The 24,036-nt window shown below is 38.0% G+C and overlaps 1 protein-coding gene across 2 annotated transcripts; it reads left to right on the top strand.

Annotated features, from left to right (window-relative positions):
- The first annotated feature begins 693 nt into the window (after positions 1-693).
- On the top strand, positions 694-13,699 carry LOC310734767 (paired box protein Pax-6-like). Of its 2 annotated transcripts, none has more exons than XM_083557191.1 (8): positions 694-957; positions 1,845-1,970; positions 3,498-3,668; positions 6,701-6,783; positions 7,026-7,179; positions 8,036-8,106; positions 9,024-9,141; positions 9,439-9,595. In XM_083557191.1, exons 2-8 carry the CDS (start codon positions 1,862-1,864, stop codon positions 9,549-9,551), a joined length of 819 nt encoding a protein of 272 aa, XP_083413317.1. In that variant the 5' UTR covers positions 694-957; positions 1,845-1,861; the 3' UTR covers positions 9,552-9,595. The 2 variants fall into 2 exon arrangements, with proteins under 2 accessions (XP_083413317.1, XP_083413318.1); XM_083557192.1 differs by lacking the exon at positions 9,439-9,595 and adding an exon at positions 12,994-13,699 and having other exon boundaries at positions 699-957.
- The last annotated feature ends 10,337 nt before the right edge of the window (positions 13,700-24,036 follow it).

The raw sequence follows: 24,036 nt of genomic DNA, 5'->3' as shown, positions 1-24,036 counted from the left end.
TTGTCGACGTGCAGTTTTCCGGCATTTATATAAGGCTTATAATAGGAGGATCTGCTTTCTAGAACGAGAAGTGTACGAAAAGGATCTATAAAGAGAAGGCATATTGAAGACACACAGGAGAAACCAGCAAACAAAAAAGCAGGGTCCAGGAACCATGGCTCTAGTGGTGATATTAGTGACGATGCACATGGTGCCCTCTAAACCCTCCCAAGGACATGTGATTAAAACAATCATACAAATATCATGATACTCGATTGCGATGTTATTCATCTGGACCCTTCCGATTTGTTTTCCGCCACACTAGGAACACGATGCGAGAGTACCGTACCTAATTGATTAGTAATGAGGTTAAATATTCATTTTGAACTTATTCTTCACAATCCCCATTTTTTTATACATTTATATTATTCATATACTTTTTTCCCCTTACTCAGTCTCTCCATTATCTCTCGTCTTTCCATTGCTCCTCTTTCACTTCCCTTCCTCCCCTCTGTGAAATTAAGTTTAAACTTGACACTGATGTTGACTCGCTGTGTCACCTACTCTCTCTCTTTTTCTCTCTCTATCTTTCCCACTCCCTTTCTCCCTCTCTCCCTGTCTCTCTCGCTGGGAGGACATAAGTGCCCGCAGACGCAATTCTCTCCGGAGCCCTCCCTCCATCTCACTCTCTTCCACTCCGTCTAACTCTCTCCATCTCTCTCTCTCTCTCTCTCTCTCTCTCTCTCTCTCTCTCTCTCTCTCTCTCTCTCTCTCTCTCTCTCTATCTCTCTCTCTCTCACTTTCTCTCTCTTTCTCTCTCTCTGTCGTTTGTCGCCCCACTCTCTCACCCTCATCCTTAGAAACATACAGTCCATTGTCAACAAACCGAACACGCAGGAAAATCCTCCTGTGTGTTTTAGGAAGAGTGATGACTTCAGCACCACATATCAGTCCATTTTGTGTGTAAATCGTCATTCGGTGAGTTTGTTTGAACTTTTATCGCTTTATTTTTATTCATTTCATTTTTTTTTGTTTTCTATGAGACACGTTTTAATAAGACTCTCCGACCTGTTTTACTAAACCAGATTGTGCAATAGAGTGCACACTTTTTTTTAAAAGTAATTTTTAAATGTTTGTAAGTTTATTAGAATGTAGTATGATTTATTCTGGCAAAAACTCTTTTTTTTTTACATATTTTTTGAACAAGAATTACAATTGCATTTACAGTTCCATTTTTGGAACCTTGTAAAATTGACTTACATTATAAACCGAATTGAACAATTTTTTTTTTAAATGGTTCTATGAAAGCGTATCCACGAGTAATTTGAATGCTTCACTTCTCTTTAGTCACATATATCTCAAATATGGACGAAAACAAACCCACTATGATTTTCGAATCAAATCTGTCAGGTTGATGCTAATTTTTTTAAATGCCAAACGTAAAGCTTCGTTCTGTCTGTCCCTCTCTTTTCTTCTGTCTGTCCCTCTCTTTTCTTCTGTCTTTCCCTCTCTTTCTTCTGTCTGTCCCTCTCTTTTCTTTTGTCTGTCCCTCTCTTTTCTTCTGTCTGTCCCTCTCTTTTCTTCTGTCTGTCCCTCTCTTTTCTTCTGTCTGTCCCTCTCTTTTCTTCTGTCTGTCCCTCTCTTTCTTCTGTCTGTCCCTCTCTTTTCTTCTGTCTGTCCCTCTCTTTTCTTCTGTCTGTCCCTCTCTTTTCTTCTGTCTGTTCCTCTCTTTTCTTCTGTCTGTTTCTATCTTTCCTTCTGTCTGTCCCGCTCTTTCCTTCTGTCTGTCTCTCTCACTACTGATCCGCAGTAGTTAGAGGTCAAGGGTTTGTCGCTTACAAGCTCCTCTCTGCGTTCTTCTCCAGGTTGAAGGTTGGAGCATATGATGTACGAGACGTTAACGATGCTGAATTTGCAGAGTAGCTCGAATTGGAACATGCCCAATGACTGGTACCATCAGCAGAACACCACTGGCACCCATCACAGTACAGGTGACGAAAACAAGAGCATTTGTGTAGTACGGTACTCCCCGGTAACACATTTCAAACATATATATTTAGCAATAAATCATTATTATTACAGTTTTTCTTCTATGATTTGGAGTGTTTTTTAGATCAGAAACTACTAGTTCCACCTTGACATCATGTCGTCGCTTGTGCACATCATAAAAGCAATTTCTCGTCAACAAATTGCGAATGCTTCAGTTCATTCATCTAATAGATTGTGTACAATTGTCTGTTGTGTCCTACATTAATTGTCAATCCATTTTTTATGATGTAATCAATTGTTTACATCATGTTCATCCAAATATATTATACTGCTTCTCACCTGAATAGTCTTAACCCCCAAAACATCTAGGCATCAGTTCATTTAGAGTTTTTCTCAGCTGCTTTGGAGCATTTCTCAGATCAGAAATGAAATTCTCAAAACTACTTGTTTAACCTCCACATCATTTAGTCACATGTGCACATCATAAATACAATTTCTCGTTGCTTTGGTCAAATTGCAAATGCTTTAGTACATCAATTTAATGGATTGTGTACAATTGTCTGCTGTTTCCTACATTATCAGTTGTTTATTTCGTGTTGATCAAAATATATTATACTGATTTTACCTAAATAGATTTAACCCCCAAAACATCTCAGCATCAGATTCATAGATTCATAGATGCCATACAGAATAAATTCAACTTTATGCATTTTTAGTCATTGTAATCCGAACCGTGGTTTATATCAAGAAATACTAAAATTGTGCACCATCACACTGACAGCATGACAACCATTTTGATTATCTTCCAGTGTCTTTTCATTCTGATGGCAATGACATGTTCATTGACACAAACACTTTCTTTTGAGAGATGAACTAAGGATTTTAAATAAAGTAGAGGCTTTTGCAAGAAATCCAATGTGTTGCGCTGTTTTTACACATTGTTTTGAGAAATGCACTTACTGGTTTGCAAATATTAAGGATGATTTAAGCAATGCTTCAAAGAAGCTGAAAAAAACTGTAATGCAAAAAGATGAAACAGTCAAAAAGCAGAGCTTAAATTTTTATTTTAACTTTTTTTTTTTTGGGAATCGATGAATTGTGGAATCTTGAATATCACTAATGAAGGCGATTGTACGGAATCAAGATCAATCGATGATGAAACTAGATATAAACTAAGGATCTTTAGAAAAGTACAGACTTTTGCACGAAATCTATTGTGTTTTGCTGTTTGTACAAGTTGTTTTTTTAAAATGCAACTATTCCGAATGATTTAAGAAATGATCCATAGCAACTGAGAAAAATAATAATTAGTAATAATAATAGTAATATTTGTAGTGTTAACCACTTTTTCAAACACAGTGCCACAGCATACGATGTACAAAATACAATATGTATTCAATTTATATATTTAAACTCTATACTTGCAATTTTGGTCTGTCCACCTTACAAGGGTACAGTATAAAAAAAATGACTCATGTTCATTAGAGCGAAAGGTCTAGAAGTTTAAAATCGAATGCTCTTCCTGGTAGTCTCCGATGGCTGCATGGTGGACACAGAGACAGGTATGGGGACAGGAGGAGGACGAGTGCAGATGGAGAGGGACGACGGTGAAGAATCGCAGATGCGGCTGCAGCTGAAGAGAAAACTGCAGAGGAACAGGACCAGCTTTACTCAGGAGCAGATTGAGGCTTTGGAGAAAGGTAGAAGTCACCATTTCTCTTTTTTTAAGGAGGGTTGTATACCATGTTGGCTATTGGGAGTATTTGTGTGAGCAAATTTGATGGAATATTCAACACTTGAGCCAGACCATTATTTTTCAATGTGATAGTGAAGCAATGGTGACATTTAACATGACAAATGTTCAGAGCGATTATCCAAAAAAGATGATATCCACATTGGTGTGGCAGACTGCAGTGGCAGACACATACACCATTAGATTAGATTTATCTATATAAGATTAGATTAGATTCAACTTCATTGTCATTGTGCAAAATACATTTTCAATCAAATGCAGTTTTCCAGGAGTGCATAAGTGGCCTATTGACAATAAATAGGATTTACCATGGCGTATCTGTAGAAAGGTGATGGGGCTCCCTGGTGGTCTAGTGGTTAGGATGCGGCGCTCTCACCGCTGCGGCCCGGTTTCGATCCTCTGTCAGGGAACCGACCCCAGCCATTAGGGTTCCACAAGCCTTAGTGCCGGTCCCAAGCCCGGATAAATGGGGAGGGTTGCAATAGGAAGGGCATCCAGCGTAAAAACGTGCCAAATCAAACATGCGGATGATCCGCTGTGGCGACTAATGGGAGAAGCCGAAAGAAAGTTTTTTATCTGTAGAAAGGTGAGGAGACTTGGAAATGGCCAATGCACTGGATTCAAACAAAGAGATAAACACTTCATGCAATTTCTACTTCTGGCTGGAGGGGCCAAATTTTGTCATATGAGAGTGTTTTTCTGGCTACTAGTACAATTAATAGTTAAAAGTAGTCTTGTTGGTCAGAATGCTGTAGCTAGTTGCTAAAAGTCGAAAGTAGACTAAGAACCACCATTGACATTGAACTAACTGGCCACTTGTGAAAGCTGTGCCTGACCAAACCTCTCCAAGCTCTGGTGCAGATGCCATATGACTTGGTCTAGAAGAGATTAAAGGCAAGAATGGACTAATATGTGCCTTGACCTTATCGCACAAAAGATGGCTATGCACTGTCAAGAAATACTTTAGATGTCCTGCATTAGCAACAATGCTAACAATGAGTTCCTGCAATTAAGGTATGTACATGCTCAATCAGTAGCACTTGAGGTCCAGCCATAGACCCATAATACACTTCTGGAATGTGTTTCAGCTCTAGTACATGCTCAAAAGGCCTTATATTCTTTGTCCATGTTACAACACTAGAACTAGTATAGGGCAGTTATGAATATTATGAACAGGTACAGTAACAGGTATTATCCACCACACATTGGTGGTTACCATTTATAGTGCTGTAATATTAACAAAAAGATAAGAAAGACTTCTTTTTAGTGAGAATAACCCAAGTGGTGTAAGGCCAACTATGGTCCACCTACCCACCTATGCAACATTTTAATGATTCAATTCATTTTTATTTGTCTCAAAGCAGCTTTACTGGGATAAAGAGGTTATAAAAGAATGTATATTTTTAATGAGCGAGCCAGTGGCTCTCGGAAATGGCATGAGGAAGAAACCTTGAGAGGAACCAGACTCAAAAGGGAACCCATCCTCATAATTGATTAAACATTTCCAAGCTTTCGGCTCGATATGGCAACAGGAAAGAATCATGAACTAAAAAAAAAAAAAAAAAAAAACAAATACAGAAAATTTCAGGCATCCGAGGGATTGATTTCCTTACCCAATTTATAGATTAGTCTTTTTTAATTACTAGGTATCACTTAACTTTAAGAGATACGTCACTGAAATGTCAGGCCTTTATGCATACTGTGTACTGGGTCCAAATGTGCATCCAGTAACATCCTTGTATACCTGGAGTCAAACTGCTTTTATAGACACAAAACGATGACAACGTTCATTACACAAAAATAGAAACATAATTAGTTTTATAATTATATTTTAATTTAATATTTAAAATAGGATGCTTTCTTGTAACTCTTGCAATTTCTAACCATTATTTAGTATTGGATTCACAATTTTTAATTCATTTTAAGATAAATTGAAGTTTTCTATGATTTCTCTAGAAAAAGAAAATAAAAATGACACAGACTCCCATTTCTAATTTCTAATTTAACATGATTTTTCTTTTTAAAGAAGAAGCAAAAAAAAAGGAAACGAAAATGCAATAGTTGCAAGTACCTTTACTTCCATGCATCATTATTTTAAACCCATCGAGTTTCCTTTTTTACCCCTCTATTGCTTGTCCTTCTGTATACATCCATCTGTACAAATATCACCTGGGTCCAACTTAGTTTAGACTATAGACCACCCAGGTTGACTTCCACATGCAGTAAGCCATCTTTTTTTTTATTTGAACCTGGCTCCTGATTCTCCAGTAATCCTACTTCAGATATTCATCTTTCGGCTGCTGGCATTAGGGGTCACCACTGCTAATCTTCCATCTCCATACCACTGTGTCCTCTACATCTGCTTCTTTCAAATTAACCACCTGCATGTCTTCACTCACCACGTCCATAAACCTCCTCCATCAACTTCCTGTTTTACTCCTACCTGGTGGCTCCATTCTCAGCATTCTTCTAATGATAGCCCATGTCCCTAACCCTCAATTGCACCTCTCTCACCTTGTCCCCAAAACATCCTCCCTACATCGTCCCTTCAATAAACTCGTTTCTAATCCTGTCCAACCTCATCACTCCTGATGAAAATTACAGCATCTTCAAATCTGTCACTGGTCTGTAAACCATATAACATAGCAGGTCTCACCAGACTTATAAACGTTTGCCAAATTTTCCAACCTGACCATCAAATTTTTATCTGAAGAAGGAAGACAGGAGGTGGAGCTGGAGGGGGTAGTGTTGAAGATGCTGTGATTGTTATTGGGAGTGATGACTATGGGCAGGATTTGAGTTTACACCACAAACTCACAACTGATCCAACACTACCTTTTACCATGAACACATACAAATATATAATGTGTGTAAACTGTACACTGAGGACCATAGATAGATAAGGCTAAGTGTGTCATATGTTTTTTATGTGGATTTTGTTCATTCTTGCGTCTGTCCTTCATTTCTTTTCTTTTGCAGAGTTTGAGAGGACACACTATCCTGACGTCTTTGCACGAGAACGTCTAGCGAATAAAATAGACCTCCCAGAAGCACGGATCCAAGTACGAAGTTCTGTCCTTGCATTTCCTTTAATCCTAATCCTTATCAGGTTTCAAAGTCAATCAGAGTTAATGTCATGGTAACAGAATTCAGACAGAATAATGCCTAAAGGCCAAAGGTTCTCATAAAACTGTATGTACATGTAGTATAAATACTGTATGTATGCTTTACCTCTAGAACAGACAACAGCTCATGGGTTCCATGTCCCACATCTGTGTCTCTGCGCGTTATGATTTTGTGACAGGTGTGGTTTTCGAACCGAAGAGCCAAATGGAGACGGGAAGAGAAGCTGCGAAACCAGAGGAAATCAGGAGGCGGAACTTCATGCGCCCAAACACATACTCCGCTTAGCACTTCCTTTAGCTCTGCCCTCTATCAGCAGCACAGCACCAGTGCAGGTGTGTATTTTTTCAGCACACCATTAAAATGTCCTGGTCAGGGTCACACTCGGTCCAAAGCATATTTTGGGAACAATGTAATGGACACACCCCAGTTATAATGAAATACATCCTAGTTTATCATAGGACACCCCACACCCCAGTCCTTGTCTCATGGGACACACCTCACACCTCGTCCCACAGGACACACACCAGTCTATCAGGGCACACCTTAAGACAAACCCCAGTCCCATAGGATACACCACAGTCTCTCATAGGACACCATGGAATACACCCCAATCCTAGCCCATGGGACATCATGGAACACACCCCAGTCTACTAAAGGATATAATGGATACACCCCAGTCCCAGTCCCAAGGGACACCATGGGATATACTTTAGTCCCAGCCCATGGGACACCATGGAACACACCCCATTCTATCATGGGACACACCCCAGTCTATTATGGGGCAACATAAACACACCCCATAAACACATTATGAGACACACCCCAGTCCCAGTCTAAAGGGACAACAAGGGACATACCTCAGTCCCAGCCAATGGGACACCATGGAACACACACCAGTCTATCATGGGCCACCATGAAACACACCCCAGTCTATCATTGGCCACCACGGAACACACTCCAGTCTATCATGGGACACCATGAGACACACCCCAGTCCCAGTCTCATGGGCCACCATTAAACACACCCCAGTCTATCATGGGACACCATGTTCACACAAATTCACACACTCATTCCAACAGCAAATTAGTAAGATTCAATATTTATTTATCCAGGAACACTGATATTTCTTCTCAGCCTGAGCCAAACGCTATAAATATTGTATTATATTTTGTGTGTGTCCCCATTTAGGCTCCATGATCAATCAAAGTGAGACAACTCTCAGTAGTTACAGTTCCCTCTCTGTCTATTCTGGAGTACAGGTATCATTGTTTACCATTCATGTTGTGCATTTTCGACATACGCTCATGTAAAAAAGAAAGTACACCCTCTTACCAAATTCTAAGACCTGCTATAGAGCAGATAGTTTTTTATTATATCCTGATACGGAAAACCATGGAATTTAACGGGGGTGTGCTTTAATTTTTACAGGACTGTAGATATATAATGTGTTTTTTTTTTTTTTTTTACATTTCATAGCATATCATTGAAAATTCAAGAAATAAGGAAAATCCATTGAATTGGGCAGAAAATAAAGAATATGGTTAATATAAATACAGTTAATATGGGGAAGAATCCATGCCACAGCAGAACATAATCTTTACAAGAAAAAAATATATACACTATATTACATATGTGACATATGGTGCCTTTTTTTTTTTTTCTAGAAAGTTTTACGTTTCGTATTTGATTTTTAAGCGATCAAACGAGAGACATTTTATTTTGGCTTAAATAAGAGAACAAATTTTGAACGGCACTATTGAGGTTAATGGATGTGGTCAGGGAAGACATGCAGGTAGTTGGTGGGAAAGAGGCAGATGTAGAGGACAGGGTGGTATGGAGACGGATGATCCGCTGTGGCGACCCCTAATGGGAGCAGCCGAAAGAAAAAGAAGAAGAACAAGACTATTGAAAACCAAATTTTTCATAGACAATTCTTCTTTTTTATTATACATGCATACAATGTTTAGCAGCTTTATTGCTTGATTAAAAAAAGGTAATGCTGCCCTCTTGTGTTTCTAGCAATAAATGACTGTATATTCTTAATGAATCATTCTCTCATACTTACAAAACAAAAAAATTCTTTTCTCTACCCCACTCTCCTTTCCTTAATATTCACTCCGGTTATGTTTTATGGTGACTTTCTGTTTTATGGCATGATTTTGAATGGTCTGAACAGTCGGCCCCTTCATATCCTTGCATGCTGCCCCCTTCCCCTTCTGCCCCACAATCCTTTGAGCCTTCTTCTTACCCCTCCCCTCACCTCCCAGGCCCACCTCCTGGAAACACCAGCACAGGTAAGACTTTTACTTTTGCATTTACATTTATCCACTAATCCTAAGCAACTTACAATTATCTCATTTATACAAACTGAGCAGTTGAGGGTTAAGGGTGTTCTTCAAGTGGCAGCCAAGTGGTGCTGGGATTTGAATTTATGACATTCTGACCAGAAGTCTAAGATCTTAACTACTGAACTGTCATCTCCTTACTTTTCCATATGGCTGTCAATAGATAGACAATATTAAATTGTATATCTATAATGATCATAAGCCTGTACTTATAATTTGTTTTTAAATATATATTTCATTTAGCAGCATTAAGCAGTGGTCCTTATCCACAGAGACGTACAACTGAGCAGCTGAGGGTTAAGGGCCTTGCTCAAGGGCCCAGCAGTGGCAGTTTGTGGTGCTGGGATTTGAGCTTGTGACCTTCTAAGATCCAGATTCCACCTTCTCATTTCATATCTGCAGTCTTCTCCAAAACTATTAAAATGTGAAAACTGATCCATTTGTTCTGAAAATGGTTTTAGACCAATTTCCGAGATCAGAATGCCCAGATATTTTTTTCATCTACAGTAGATGTGCTAAACAACTTAGATTGTGGTACCTTTGGTGGCTGACCAGCCATTATTTAGGTGTGCAAAAGTATTGGAACAGTACTCTCAGTAAATAACATTGAATATTTGTTGCATATCTTTAGCTTGCAATTACTGCATCAGGCCTGTGAATCAACTGACATGGAACTCTTCCATAATTTTTGTGATGCTCCAGGCTTCTTTCAGGTGATGTTTTGTTCTGGGTTAAAGGGTTATGGGGTTGGGGGAAGTTCTCAGTCTTCTTGTCTGGAGAATGATTCGGACAGTTCCAAACCAGTACAATTTTTCTGGTCCTTTGTTAAGACAGCAGTGTGTTTTGAGGAATCGTCTCGCTGCATAATGGAGTTCCTTCCAGTTAATATGATGCAAATTGATGATATTGATTTACAAATTAATTCTTCTGCTAGCATCATGAGGTACATCATCGGTAAAAATTAGTGCTCCAGAAGCAGCTTAAGATGATGTTTAATATTCTAATGTCCAGACACACCCCAGTCTATCATGGGACACCATGGAACACACCCCAGTCTATCATGGGACACCATGGAACACACCACAGTCTATCATGGGACACCATGGAACACACCCCAGTCTATCATGGGACACCATGGAACACACCCCAGTCTATCATGGGACACCATGGAACACACCCCAGTCTATCATGGGATACCCCCAGTCCCAAAGAACAGTTTGGGACACACTCCAGTCCCAGTCTCTAGGGACACCATTAGACACACCCCAGTTTGTCATGGGACACCATGGGATACATCAATATTCCATTGAATTGAACTGAACCATTTCCACCATGCTTGACTGAAGAGTTTGTAAGTTTTGGATCATAAGCACATCATTTCCTTCTCCATAATTTGACTTTTCCTTCACATTGGTAAGGGTTCATCCTGGTTTGAAAATGCTTGTGGCTGATCTCTGTATTACTTCACAAATTCTAATCTGGATTTGCAATTCTCTCTTTAAAGTGGTCTAACCCTCTCTCTGAACCCTTTCTTTTCTTTCTGAATTACCTGTTTAATATCTTATCGTTAGTATGCCAAAGGTTTCTATCTTTTTTAGCACATTCCATATTGTTGTATTGGTTTTACCTATTGCTCCTGCAATGCGTCTAATTTCCTCTTTACTTCTTTTCAAAATGGCTTGCTTTTCTTCCCTAGACAACTCTCTGGTCTTCAAGTTGGTTTACCCTTTTATACAACAAATGTTCCCAAGGCTCATTTTCACAGAAGGAAGCCTGATCACAAACCAAGAAATGGCATTCAGAGCTATGAATCATTTAAACATTCAATCTAACCAGACACATCTGGGTAAAAAGTTTTTGATAACTGGAAAATTACATGGGTTTTTTACAACATGTGCAATTCTTTTTACATTATTTAACACTCCTAAAGGTTTATCTGGAAATTACATATTAAGAAATGAATCCTGAAAGTCTAATCAGCTCAGATTCATCAAACACAAATGTAGAGGGAAAAAATAAAACAATTATTATTCTTTTTGCATTAATATTTAATATAATTAAATTGCTTAAAAACTTTATAATTGGATCAGTGCTAACTTTTTTGTGTCATCACACAAGTAATTAGTAGAAAAGGTGACACAAAGGTCTACAGCTGGTTTGGACCGGTTAGAAATGCGAGTGATGTATATGAGGAACTGGAATGCCAGAGATTATGTTAATAACAGCATTAATTAACTTTAATATTTGCACATTGTTATTAAATGGTATAATTATTATAAAATGACTTACAGAAGCATTTTATTTCACCAGTAAGTTGGAAAAAATAGTGGAAATGTTTATATTCAAATAGAAAAAGAGATTCTGGTATAGATATTTTTTGTGCATCCCAAAGACATTATGTAATTCTTAAATATGACTGAACTGATTGAAAAGCTAAGAGAGCGCCTTCTTTCCAACTATATTAAAAAGTATTGTAACAAATCCCCCAATTGAATGCTAAAGGAGAATTCAATGGATTTTAATTTCATGTTGAAGTTACCATTTGTACTATATAACAAGCTTTAAAAGTAAATCATATATACAGCTTATCCCTATTTTGTGCATTCTAGTAGATATGTAATATGCAGTCTTGGAAAGTACACCCTCTTTGAATTCTATGGTTTTATGTACAGTATCAGGACATAATAAAAATCATTTGATTTATAAGGTTTTAGAATTAAATAAATACAACCTCAGATGATCATCACCACATGCACCTTTTTTTTTCCAAGACAAAATGAAAAATCCATGTTTAAATGACTAAATACACCCTATGATTTAATAGCATAGAACCAGCAATAACTTCGAACTAAATGGTTCACTCTTCTTTAAAATGTTGCTTCAGTTCATTGCAGTTATTTGTTTATGCACAGTTCTCTCAAGGTCCTGCATCAGCATTTTATTCAGTTTGAGGTCTGAACTTTGACTTGGTCGTTTTTAGCATATTTTTTAGCCTTTGTGTTGTAGATTTGCTGGTGTAATTTTGATCATTAATGGTCAACTCGATGATTGCAAAGTGCCCAGGTCTTGTGGATGCAAAATAAACTCAAATCATCTCTCCTCCACCACCATGACAGTTGTTATAAGGTGTCTTGATTTGATTGTTCTGATATGATGTGTTTGGTTTTTGACAAATGTTTCACTTCGCATTATGTATTAAGTCATGTGGTTTGTTCAGATGCAACTGTGCAGACCTATACCTTGCTGCTATGTTCTTTTTACAGATAAGATGCTTTCTACTGGCAACCCTTCCATGCTAACAAAAGCTTGTAGAGTCTAAGATGTCAATCTTTTTTTTTTTTTTTTTTTTTTTTTTACAATTTCTTTGGTCAGACCTGTGAATTTCTTTGGGTGTCCACTTCTGAGACACACCTGGGCCTTTGAAGTGGTGGTCACACTTGATGATGATTTATTAATCATGGCCATTTGATTGGCAGTAGCCTCTGCTACTTAAATCCTCTTAAAGCCTATGGAAGCAGTAAAGCTGTATTTGGTTTTTCACAAATTATGTCTCCATTTTGACTAAAAATAAATAATGATGTGTTATTTGTCATGTGCTGTTGATCATATGAGGCTCTACTTATCTAATTCAAAGACCTGCTAAAGATTTTTATAATGTTTTAATACATAAAACCATAGAATGCATAGTGATTTATTTTTTTTACATGATTGTACAGACATCTGTATTTGCTTTGGCGATTCTGTACATGTCCCAGTCAGTACACTGAGCCAAAGTGAGCTGATTAATGCTTTGTGTTGCAGGTTTGATCTCTCCTGGCATTTCTGTTCCGGTCCAGGTCCCAGGGAATGAACAGAACATGGGACATAACTTGGGCCAGTATTGGGCTCGACTGCAGTGAGGAACAAGCGAGTCACAAGTGTGTGAAGAAGCGATGGGACCAGAAACAAAAGCTTGAGCTGAAAGCTTACGCGTGAAACCTCGGCCGTGCTGATAACTCAGTATAGTATAGAGTTCACAGGGGGACAAATTATGAATTCGCAATCAAGTTTGATGCAGACGTGTTATAGTAATAATATTAATCATAAACTATATTGCATTGGCAACACCAAGAACCGGTTGTAATGCGCTATGGGACATTTGGTCTTTCTTTCAATTCGGCTGTTTGATATTTATACTATTAATCATTAAGAAAACGGATTCTAATTGAAGCATTTAATAAATTCAGGACTCATCAGAACACCATTTTTTATTAATCCTAATCAGAACGATGGATTATATACATTTATTAGTGAATTAAATTTTTATCCACGGACTGAGAGACGTGTTACACAAAGATCCCAAAAAGAAAATCCAAGCTCGCTTACAAAAGTAGTTACTTCTTTATCGGAATAATTACTTAATTAGGACATTTTTCATGCTCAAAATCAGTGGAAAAAATACTGTGAAACTAAACTTTGATAAATTTCTAACTGTATATGTTAATTTACGTTTTTTTAAACACTTAATCTTTCACACAAGATTTTTTTTTCCTCATATAGTGCATGTAGTGTGTGTTTTTTTTTTTTATATATACAGTGGATTAAAATTCATATAAGGGGGATTCCACCATACCGATACAGTGAGAGTAAGTCAACAAGCGCTGTAAAAACAACGCTGGAACGGAGCCATTGTGTCAGAAGCTGACATCCAATGAAATACTTGCACTAGAGCGAAGGACTATCAGTGATCAGTACAAATCAAGCCGATGACAATCGCTGACAATTACGCATCCCGAATTGTCACTCCAAAGTTTCTTATTGCAGCTTTATTTCCCCTCCTGAATATTACCATTTTGTCTGTAATTTGATTACAGAAGATACGATGTGTTCATGTTTTATGCCATCTCATGTGTACCCATGTGTAAAGGCTAGAATTTCAGATCTGTGTACTCCTTTTAGTATTTCCTCATTAAGTCTGTGAATGTGTACATACTGTGTGTGTGTGTGTGTGTGTGTGTGTGTGTGTGTGTGTGTGTGTGTGTGTGTGTGTGTGTGTGTGTGTGTGTGTGTGTGTGGGAGGGCAGGAATGTTAAGCAAATTGTTTGTCTAAGGATCTAAAAAAAAAAAACCCTATGTATATTTTCCTGCAGTCAACCTATTTTGTGGATGCACTGAACCCTTTAATAAAAATTTATGTGGAATCGTCAAAACGTTAAAAAACATGTTTTTGTGTGTTGTAATGTGACGATAACGTGCTAGGACTTGTCCTTCCATCCTGTTTTTTGTCCTACGTTATGCTAACATCTGGATGCTAATCATCTTGGAAAACTATTCAAGTTCCCTGAATCTGCGACATTTGACTTGATCCATGACCGAACTTGGATGGTTTTCGGAATCATATCCTGCACAAACAATGTGAGAACATGAGGATGAGGATAATGAGGACACTGCGATGATTAATTTTAATTTGTAGAATGCTTTAGACATGGGACGTTGTCTTAAAGCAGCTTTACAGAGATAAAGAAGTTCGAAAAAACAAGTTTAATTCCTATAAGTTTGTTCCTTATAATTGTATTCCTAATAATCAAGCCTGTGGTAACTGTGCTGAGGAAAAACTCCCTCAGACATCATGAGGGAGAACGCTTGAGAGGAATCAGACTCAAAAAAAACAAAACTATCCTCATCCTTATGTGTTTAGGGTTGTTTTTATGTTGGAAAACAGCCATTTGGCACAGTTTCTGTTGGGAGGGCATCATGTTCTGCTTTAGAATGTTGGAATCCATGTTTCATTAAATTAACTGCAGCTCCCAGTACCAGCAGCACTCATGCAGCCCCAGACAATGATGCTACCACTACCATGCTTGACTGTAGGCAAGACACAATTTTCTTGGTGCTCCTCACCAGGGCGTCATCACACATGCTGGAAAACATCTAAAGCAAACAAGTTTATTTTAGTTTAATCAGACCACAGGACATGGTTCCAGTAAATCATGCTCTTGGACAGGTTGTCTTTAGCAAACTGTTTGTTGGCTTTCTTGTGAGCCAGCTTTAAAAGTGGCTTCTTTCTGGGACGACGGCCATACAAATCGACTCGACACTGACCTTCCGCTCCTGCAACCTCTAAAGCAATGCTGGCAGCTTCTGCACCTGATGCACAGCACTAGGACTTACCTTCTTTGATGGACCCTTGCGAGGTCTGTTCTGAGTGGGACCTGTCTTGGAAAACCTCTGTATAAAACTGGCCACTTTACTGTAATTAAGTAGGAGTCAAGTCAAATCAAGTCAAGAAGCTTTTGGTCATTTCAACCATATATAGCTGACGCAGTACACAGTGAAATAAAACAACGTTCCTCCAGAACCCTGGTGCTACATTTAACAACATAACAGAAAACACAGAGCTAAAGCACAGAACTAGTAAGTGTTCTTGAAACATAAAGTGCATCAAGTGCAACCTGGTGAAAACAGTGCAAGACAGACAGCGTAAGACAACACAAGACAGCGTAAGGCAACACAAGACAGTGTAACACAACACGACAGTGTAAGACAACACAAGACAGTGTAAGGCAACACAAGAAAGTATAACACAACACAAGACAGTGTAAGACAACACAAGTCAGTGTAACACAACACAAGACAGTGTAAGACAACACAAGACAGTATAACACAACACGAGACAGTGTAAGACAACACAAGACAGTGTAACACAACACAAGACAGTGTAAGGCAACACAAGACAGTATAACACAACACAAGACCGTGTAAGACAACCCAAGACAGTGTAAGGCAACACAAGACAGTATAACACAACACAAGACAGTGTAAGACAACACAAGACAGTATAAGGCAACACAAGACAGTATAACACAACACAAGACAGTGTAAGACAACACAAGACAGTGTAAGGCAACACAAGACAGTGTAAAGCAACACAAGACAGTATAACACAACACAAGACAGTGTAAGACAACACAAGACAGTGTAAAGCAACACAAGAGAGTGTAAGACAACACAAGACAGTGTAACACAACACAAGACAGTGTAAGGCAACACAAGACAGTGTAACACAACACAAGAGAGTGTAAGACAACACAAGACAGTATAACACAACACAAGACAGTGTAAAGCAACACAAGACAGTATAACACAACACAAGACAGTGTAAAGCAACACAAGACAGTATAACACAACACAAGATAGTGTAAGGCAACACAAGACAGTGTAACACAACACAAGACAGTGTAAGACAACACAAGACAGTGTAACACAACACAAGACAGTGTAAGACAACACAAGACAGTATAACACAACACAAGACAGTGTAAGGCAACACAAGACAGTGTAACACAACACAAGACAGTGTAAGACAACACAAGACAGTGTAACACAACACAAGACAGTGTAAGACAACACAAGACAGTATAACACAACACAAGACAGAGTAACACAACACAAGACAGTGTTACACAACACAAGACAGTGTAAGACAACACAAGACAGTGTAAGACAACACAAGACAGTGTAACACAACACAAGACAGTATAACACAAGACAGTGTAAGACAACACAAGACAGTGTAAGGCAACACAAGACAGTATAACACAAGACAGTGTAAGACAACACAAGACAGTGTAAGGCAACACAATACAGTGTAAGGCAACACAAGACAGAGTAACACAACACAAGACAGTGTAAGGCAACACAAGACAGTATAACACAAGACAGTGTAAGACAACACAAGACAGTGTAAGGCAACACAAGACAGTATAACACAAGACAGTGTAAGACAACACAAGACAGTGTAAGGCAACACAATACAGTGTAAGGCAACACAAGACAGAGTAACACAACACAAGACAGTGTAAGACAACACAAGACAGAGTAGGATAAATACACAAAACACAAAATAGCACCACCAGTAAACCTGCTGTATATTACAAAAAATTAAACAATTGTAAACAAAATAGTTTGTGCAAAACAGCAATAGCAGAAGTCAAAATGATGCGCCAAAACAGCATGTAAACCGTTTGTAATAATGAGGTAATATAATAGGGGTGGTACTGAAGACTTGGATGTGTGAAGTGAGCATGAGTGTGTGTTAAGTCCGGGTTGTACAGATCAGTCACACAGTTGAGTGTGTGTGCATGAGTTCCACGCTGTTACTGATCTTCTTATAGCTTCGGCCATCTTTGTGGAGAGCAACAATTCAAATTCTTAAATCTTTAGAGAGTCTTTACCATGAGGTGCCATGTTAAACATCCAGTGATCAGTATAAGAGAATTGTACTCAAAGCAACACATTTTAACTGCTCTAAACAAGATACACAAATTCGGTCCTGTAAAGCAGACAAAAACATGAACATGATGAATGGGACATGTGGCTTTGCCTGGTTACAAGTCACACTGTGTAATGTACTTACTTTTGTTGCCAGCTATTTAGACAATAATGGCTGTATGTTGAGTTACTTTCAGGCCAGTAAATCTGTACTGTTATACAAGCTGCACATTGACTTCTCTAAAATATATCCAAGTTTTATTTCTATAGTATTGTAAACCCTGATCAATCCGTAGGTGTTATTGGCTTACAGGGATTTCTTCAAATATGAAAACAAAACAGCCAAACAGTTGGAGTAAAATACACTGTTTGTTTTTAATAAAGGAACAAGACAATAACAGAATATTCCAGAATAAATGGCGTATTGATTAATAGGGTTAAAGTCAAAACAGCAGCCAGAGGGAAAGCTGTTTAATGCTATCGCTTTTCCTCTTGCTTGTACTGGGGGATTGTATTGCAGAAGATGATATGATGCTGGTTAGTCATCATAAACTCTTTGTCTCTCACACACACACACACACACACACACACACACACACACACACACACACACACACACACACACACTAACACACACACACACACACACACACACACACTAACACACACACACACACACACACACACACACACACACACATGTAAATATATACTTGACCATCGTAAACTCATACTGTCTCTCTCTCTCTCTCTTTCTCTCAAACACACACACACACACACACACACACACACACACACACACACACACACACACACACACACACACACACACACACACACACACACTCAAATACATAAACATATATACCCCCCCCATAAAACACACATACAATTGATCATTTTTAACTCTCTCTCTCTCTCTCTCTCTCTCTCTCTCTCTCTCTCTCTCTCTCTCTCTCTCTCCCTCTCTTCCCCCAACACACACACACACACACACACACACACACATACACACACACAGACACTTGACCATAATAATCAATACCCTCTCTCTCTCTCTCTCTCTCTCTCTCTCTCTCTCTCTCTCTCTCTCTCTCTCTCTCTCTCTCTCTCTCTCTCTCCCTCTCTCCCCTCATAACACAACACGTACACACACACACATACACACACACACACACACACACACACACACACACACACACACACACACACACACACACTTGACCATAATTACCCCCCCCGCCCTTCTTTCCCTCTCTCTTTTTCTATCTCTCACTCACTCTCACAAACTCTCTCACACACACACACACACACACACACACACACACACACACACACACACACACACACACACACACACACATCCCCCCTCTATAACATTATTAGACTGGATCTGAAAGCTGGACAGTGGGGAAGACAGGACAAGAGGATAACAAGCTTTCTATCAGCACTGGAGTCTTTGCTGCAGTGCTGCTGTATAACTTCCTCTTTTTACATTTATCGGTTAATTTAGTTTAAAACGTCTGTTTAATGCTCCAAATCAAGAAAATTTCATCCTCTTTATATACAGTTGTTGCCTTAGTGTTCGATTGATCAGGGATTTAATGTTACTCTGAAACTGGACTCACAGTTTTAAATACAAATCTACATTATCATGAACGTCCCGTGATAGCGTACGAGTTACACGCGGAGACGTACGTGCACTTGGTTCCCATCTGACTAACTCGCATGCATTTCCTGTTATATTATGCAAGACTATTTTGCGTAATCCTGCTTCATAGTTTTGCTTTGTTGTTCACATCCTTCAGCTTTGGGAACATCAGTGAAGAAACAGAAAAAATAAAGAAATAAAAAAATGTAAAATAATAATAATAAAGGCAGAAAAGGTTGCTTTAAAGGATGATGCTAATATAGTTATTATATTTATTATAGCTATTAAACACGTCCCCCTTTCTTTAGGGCAAACAAAGAAGAACAGAGTCTGTCAAACAGAGAAAAATGCATACAATGCATTCATTTACATTTACGGCACTGGGCAGATGCCCTTATCTATAGCAACTAACTGTTATCTATCAGTTGAGAAAATTGAGTGTTAAGGGCCTTGTTTAAGGGCCCAACAGTGGCAGCATGGTAGTGCTGTGATTTGAACCCTTGACATTTCAGCCAATACATCGACTGAGCTACCATTTCTCTTTTACCAACTAGTTTTCAGTGGTGTGAATAAGTTTTCAATGGTGTTACTTAAGTTTTTGAGTAACTTTACTTTTAGCTACTTAATAGTTTTACTGAGTATCACAGATATAAGCAAAATTTCTCTCTACCCAACTACATTTATAATTTAATGATCGTTAACAGTTACATTTTGCAACTCTGTTAAAGATTTCATTAAGGCTCAACACTCCTCTACCCACATCTGCTGCCTCAATTTCAGTCCGAAAAGAGCTCGAATAAATTCCAAAAAACTTTGGAGAACCAGCTTTTGTTGAAGTTGAATAAAAATTTCTTTCTAAAACTGAGAGACCCATCAAATCAGAGTCAGCTCTGAATATTTGGTTTTACTTTATCAACATATTTTTCATTTTTTTTTTTTTGTCTATTGAATACTAAGGGACTAAAATACTTTGTGACATGATCCTGTAATTTGATCCCTTTTTGAAAGATGGATTTACTACTTTGTCATTTTATTTTTAAGCGACTTCGTCTTATTTTGGCATGTTGAAAATGCTATTGGGTCGATCTTAATGTTGTTAATGCAGTATTGGGGTGTACAATTTGAAATAAAACATCACAAATCGAGGTGCGTCTAGTGCAGTGGTTCTTAACCTGGGTTCGATCGAACCCCAGGGGTTCGGTGAGTCAGTCTCAGGGGTTCGGCGGAGGTCAAGACACACAACCGACTCATATGATTCGTGATGACACGCCCCGCTTGGCCATCATTGGAAGGGTTCAGTGGATGCACATATGAAACTGGTGGGGGTCAGTACCGCCAACAAGGTTAAGAACCACTGATCTAGTGCATGATTTAAGTCAAATACAAGTACAGTTCAAATCAAATGCTTGAAGACTTTTACTCGAGTCATGCTGGAATTGGTGACTTTTAAACTTTAAGCTTTCCAGTAAGGACCTATACTTTAACACATGTATGATTTTCAGGTAGTCTTTACTCTTCTAACTAGTGAGGCAGGACCACATCCCAGATTATAGCTAATTAGTGGAGGTGTTAAAGTTCTGATGCATGGATTTATGACATATAGCTAAACTTACTTCAGAACAACCTGGAACATAAATCCTAAAATGAACTTAAAACCTTGCCTCTTATATATTTTTCATATTTTATTTAAATTGTTCACACAACATACACATTACTGCACGCTTGAAAATGTGAAATACCCGCAAAAGAAATGTGAAGAAAAGTAGAATACGTGCATAACTGTTGTCTTTGTGAAGTGATGCAAACATGTAGCTCCAGATATATATACTTCCTGACCACCTACAGGTTACTTCCTGTGCTTTTATATGGGGTGAGTGGATGTGTGTCAAAGGCTGAGTTAGGATCCTGTTTATGTTGGCTTCCTGGTCTGGTTCTCAATATAACTGAATCAAACTTAAAAGCAGTCGTGTAACCAAACAGGAAAATTACAAAAAAAAGGTGAGGAGTGAGGTTTAACTATATATTTAAATACATACACATACAGCGCTATATATACCTGTGACATCATGGAAGTAAAATAAGAGGCGTGACACATGTATTGAATTGCACACTACCCTTTTTAATCATTATAAATATGCAGTTAAAAAAAAAATGTGTAAACATACAGAAACACATTAGAGGTCTCTATAAATACAAGATCTATGCAGAATACTTTTTTTTTCCTTATTTTATTTTCTATTTAATGCCAGTTTGCTACATATACAGTATATAGTGTTCCTATTTATTTAATTTTAGTTCCTGACTATCGTTTAATGTTTGATTAATTTGCTAATTGACCCTATTCTCAAAAAAGTCTGCATAATGGAAAATCACAATGGAAACTGGGTTGCCATATTCACTTCTATTCTGTGCAACTTTTGGGACAGGATTGAGAAGCTGGTGGAATTTTTCGGCTATTAGTCCATGGTCAGTGTGGGCAGTGTATTATTAACAGAATAAAATGTATTTTCACTCTAATAAAATCACCTTAAAAGTGAAATGTATGCGTTTCCCGGGATGCCAGATTACATGTGATGATAACTTGAAAGAATTATGCATGATCAGTCATAACTGATGAAAAAGCATCTCTATTTCCTGCAACCACACCAACCCTCACCTCCACCATCTCCTCCACACACACACACACACACACACACACACACACACACACACACACACACACACACACACACACACACACACACCCACACACACACACACACAGTGTAGACCTCTTTTCCACTTGTCTGTCTGTCTGTCTGTCTGTCTGTCTGTCTGTCTGTCTGTCTGTCTGTCTGTCTATCTATCTATCTATCTATCTATCTATCTATCTATCTATCTATCTATCTATCTATCTATCTATCTATAATGAACTTTGATTTGATATCTGAATTGATACAGGATGCCCGTTTGGGACCATGATGTCACCAGTACAAGCGGTAAATCCTAAAATTAATCTACACTATGAATTACACTAAGATATTATACTGTTTCTTTCACATGGTCATCCTCATACAGCCTACATGATTTTATATGAGTTCTGGAACAGTCAGAACTGCTACACCGTGCACTTTGTTTGCATATAAATCTGAAAAAAATGTAAAAGAAAAAAAAAAACAGTTGTGTTATATTAAGCAAAGCACATCACATCAACAATATAGTTCCAGTTTCAAGAGAAATGTCAAACGTGTGTATGATTCGCTTTCTATTCTTAATAAGAAGACTAATTTGAACACAATTAAGCTGAAGTCCAAATGATGTGTAATATAAGCATCCATTAGTGAACATCTTATACCCTATAACAATGATAGAACTGTAATGAATGGACATTTGGTGTCACCCAGATTAGGACAGGTTCCCTTTTGAGTGTGGTTCTTCTCAAGGTTTCTTCTTTTTACCGTCTCAGGAAATATTTTCTCGCCACTAGATCATTCATTAGGGATATAATGGATAAACTTATATGAACTGATTCCAAAATGTATAAAGTTAAAGTTATAAGTTATGTTTTATTATGTAAAGCTGCTTTGGGACAATGTCCACTGTTAAATTGTTCTGTCCACTCCATATGTCCATATGTATTAGTGGAAATAACATACACTTCAGTAGAGCACATTCAAGATCAAGTTTAAGTTTATTTCTAAACCTTTCACAATGGACATTGTCTCAAAGAAGCTTTAAACAATATAAGAATTATAGAACAAAACACACTTATATTTAAATATGTATTTATGCCCGATGAGAAAACCTGGGGTGGCAATGGCAAGAAAAATCTCCCACAGATGGTTTAAGGAAGAAAACTCACTGAAAAAGGGGAATCGTTTCTCATTTGGGTGACACAAAGACTGTGATTATAAACCAATAAAATATTACAAACACTGGATATAATGAGCAGTGGAGTGTGCGATTACGAGTAATGTCCTTTCTACAGTCTTCAACAGTCTGCTGGGGCTCCATAAATTAGTTCGGCATCTGAGATCATTACAGATTCAACACCAACTTCATGACCGAGCCTTTAAATATCCAATAATAGAAGAAAAAAAAGCATATGCAGAATGTGATTTTGAGTCTTGATTACAGTAGGAGGTCATACATCCTGAACGTCCATTACATTGGGGTAAATGAAGCACGTAACCTGCACTTCCAAGTTCTAATCGTGTGCTGTAGATACGTTGTCAAGTTTAGATGTAGATAACATAATGGATATGTGTCTGTCTCCCATGACGTAAGTGTGAATCTACACAGGGCTTTACAACAGTGGCGTTTATACATAGAAAACCACAATGAGGTTAGAATAATGTCAGTGTTTCGCAAGACATTCGCTAACACCATGAGCTCAGTTCTTCTAAAACGTTTTGATACTAATACTAATACTAATCTGTTCCAATGAGTTTCATAAGGAGCTGTGAACAAATATGGCAGAAATGTTCTCCATTCTTCTTCTTCTTCTTTTTTTTTTTTGACTTTCTGCCCACCCAACATTTTAAACCTAAGTGTGTATATTGATTTAAGATTAATACAGAATGAGTTAATCCAGATTCATTTCAATCTAAAGTGTAGCTTTTTTATTATAAAGCCTTATTTAGCAACCAGTGAGGTATGCTTTTATAATCTGTGAAACGTAGTCAGGAAAGATGTAGAAACGGCAGGTTTTGACATTGATTTGTGACAGTTAAGAGCATCCACCCAAAAGGAAGTTGACACCCTGGGTTTTGGTTTAACAGAATAAAATGTATTTTCACTCTAATAAAATCACCTTAAAAGTGAAATGTATGCGTTTCCCGGGATGCCAGATTACATGTGATGATAACTTGAAAGAATTATGCATGATCAGTCATAACTGATGAAAAAGCATCTCTATTTCCTGCAACCACACCAACCCTCACCTCCACCATCTCCTCCACACA

This window comes from Silurus aristotelis (assembly GCF_946808225.1).
Source record: "Silurus aristotelis genome assembly, chromosome: 12".
Lineage (NCBI taxonomy): Eukaryota > Metazoa > Chordata > Actinopteri > Siluriformes > Siluridae > Silurus > Silurus aristotelis.
This window is presented reverse-complemented; position numbering and strand designations above follow the sequence as displayed.

What these genes read in the sequence shown, in the direction of transcription:
- LOC310734767 (XM_083557191.1), top strand. Translation starts at nt 1,862, where the DNA reads ATGATGTACGAGACGTTAACGATGCTGAATTTGCAGAGTAGCTCGAAT. An exon ending in GATTGAGGCTTTGGAGAAAG is followed by an intron (nt 3,669 to 6,700) that starts GTAGAAGTCACC and finishes TTTCTTTTGCAG; the next exon opens with AGTTTGAGAGGACACACTAT. An exon ending in GCAGCACAGCACCAGTGCAG is followed by an intron (nt 7,180 to 8,035) that starts GTGTGTATTTTT and finishes GTCCCCATTTAG; the next exon opens with GCTCCATGATCAATCAAAGT.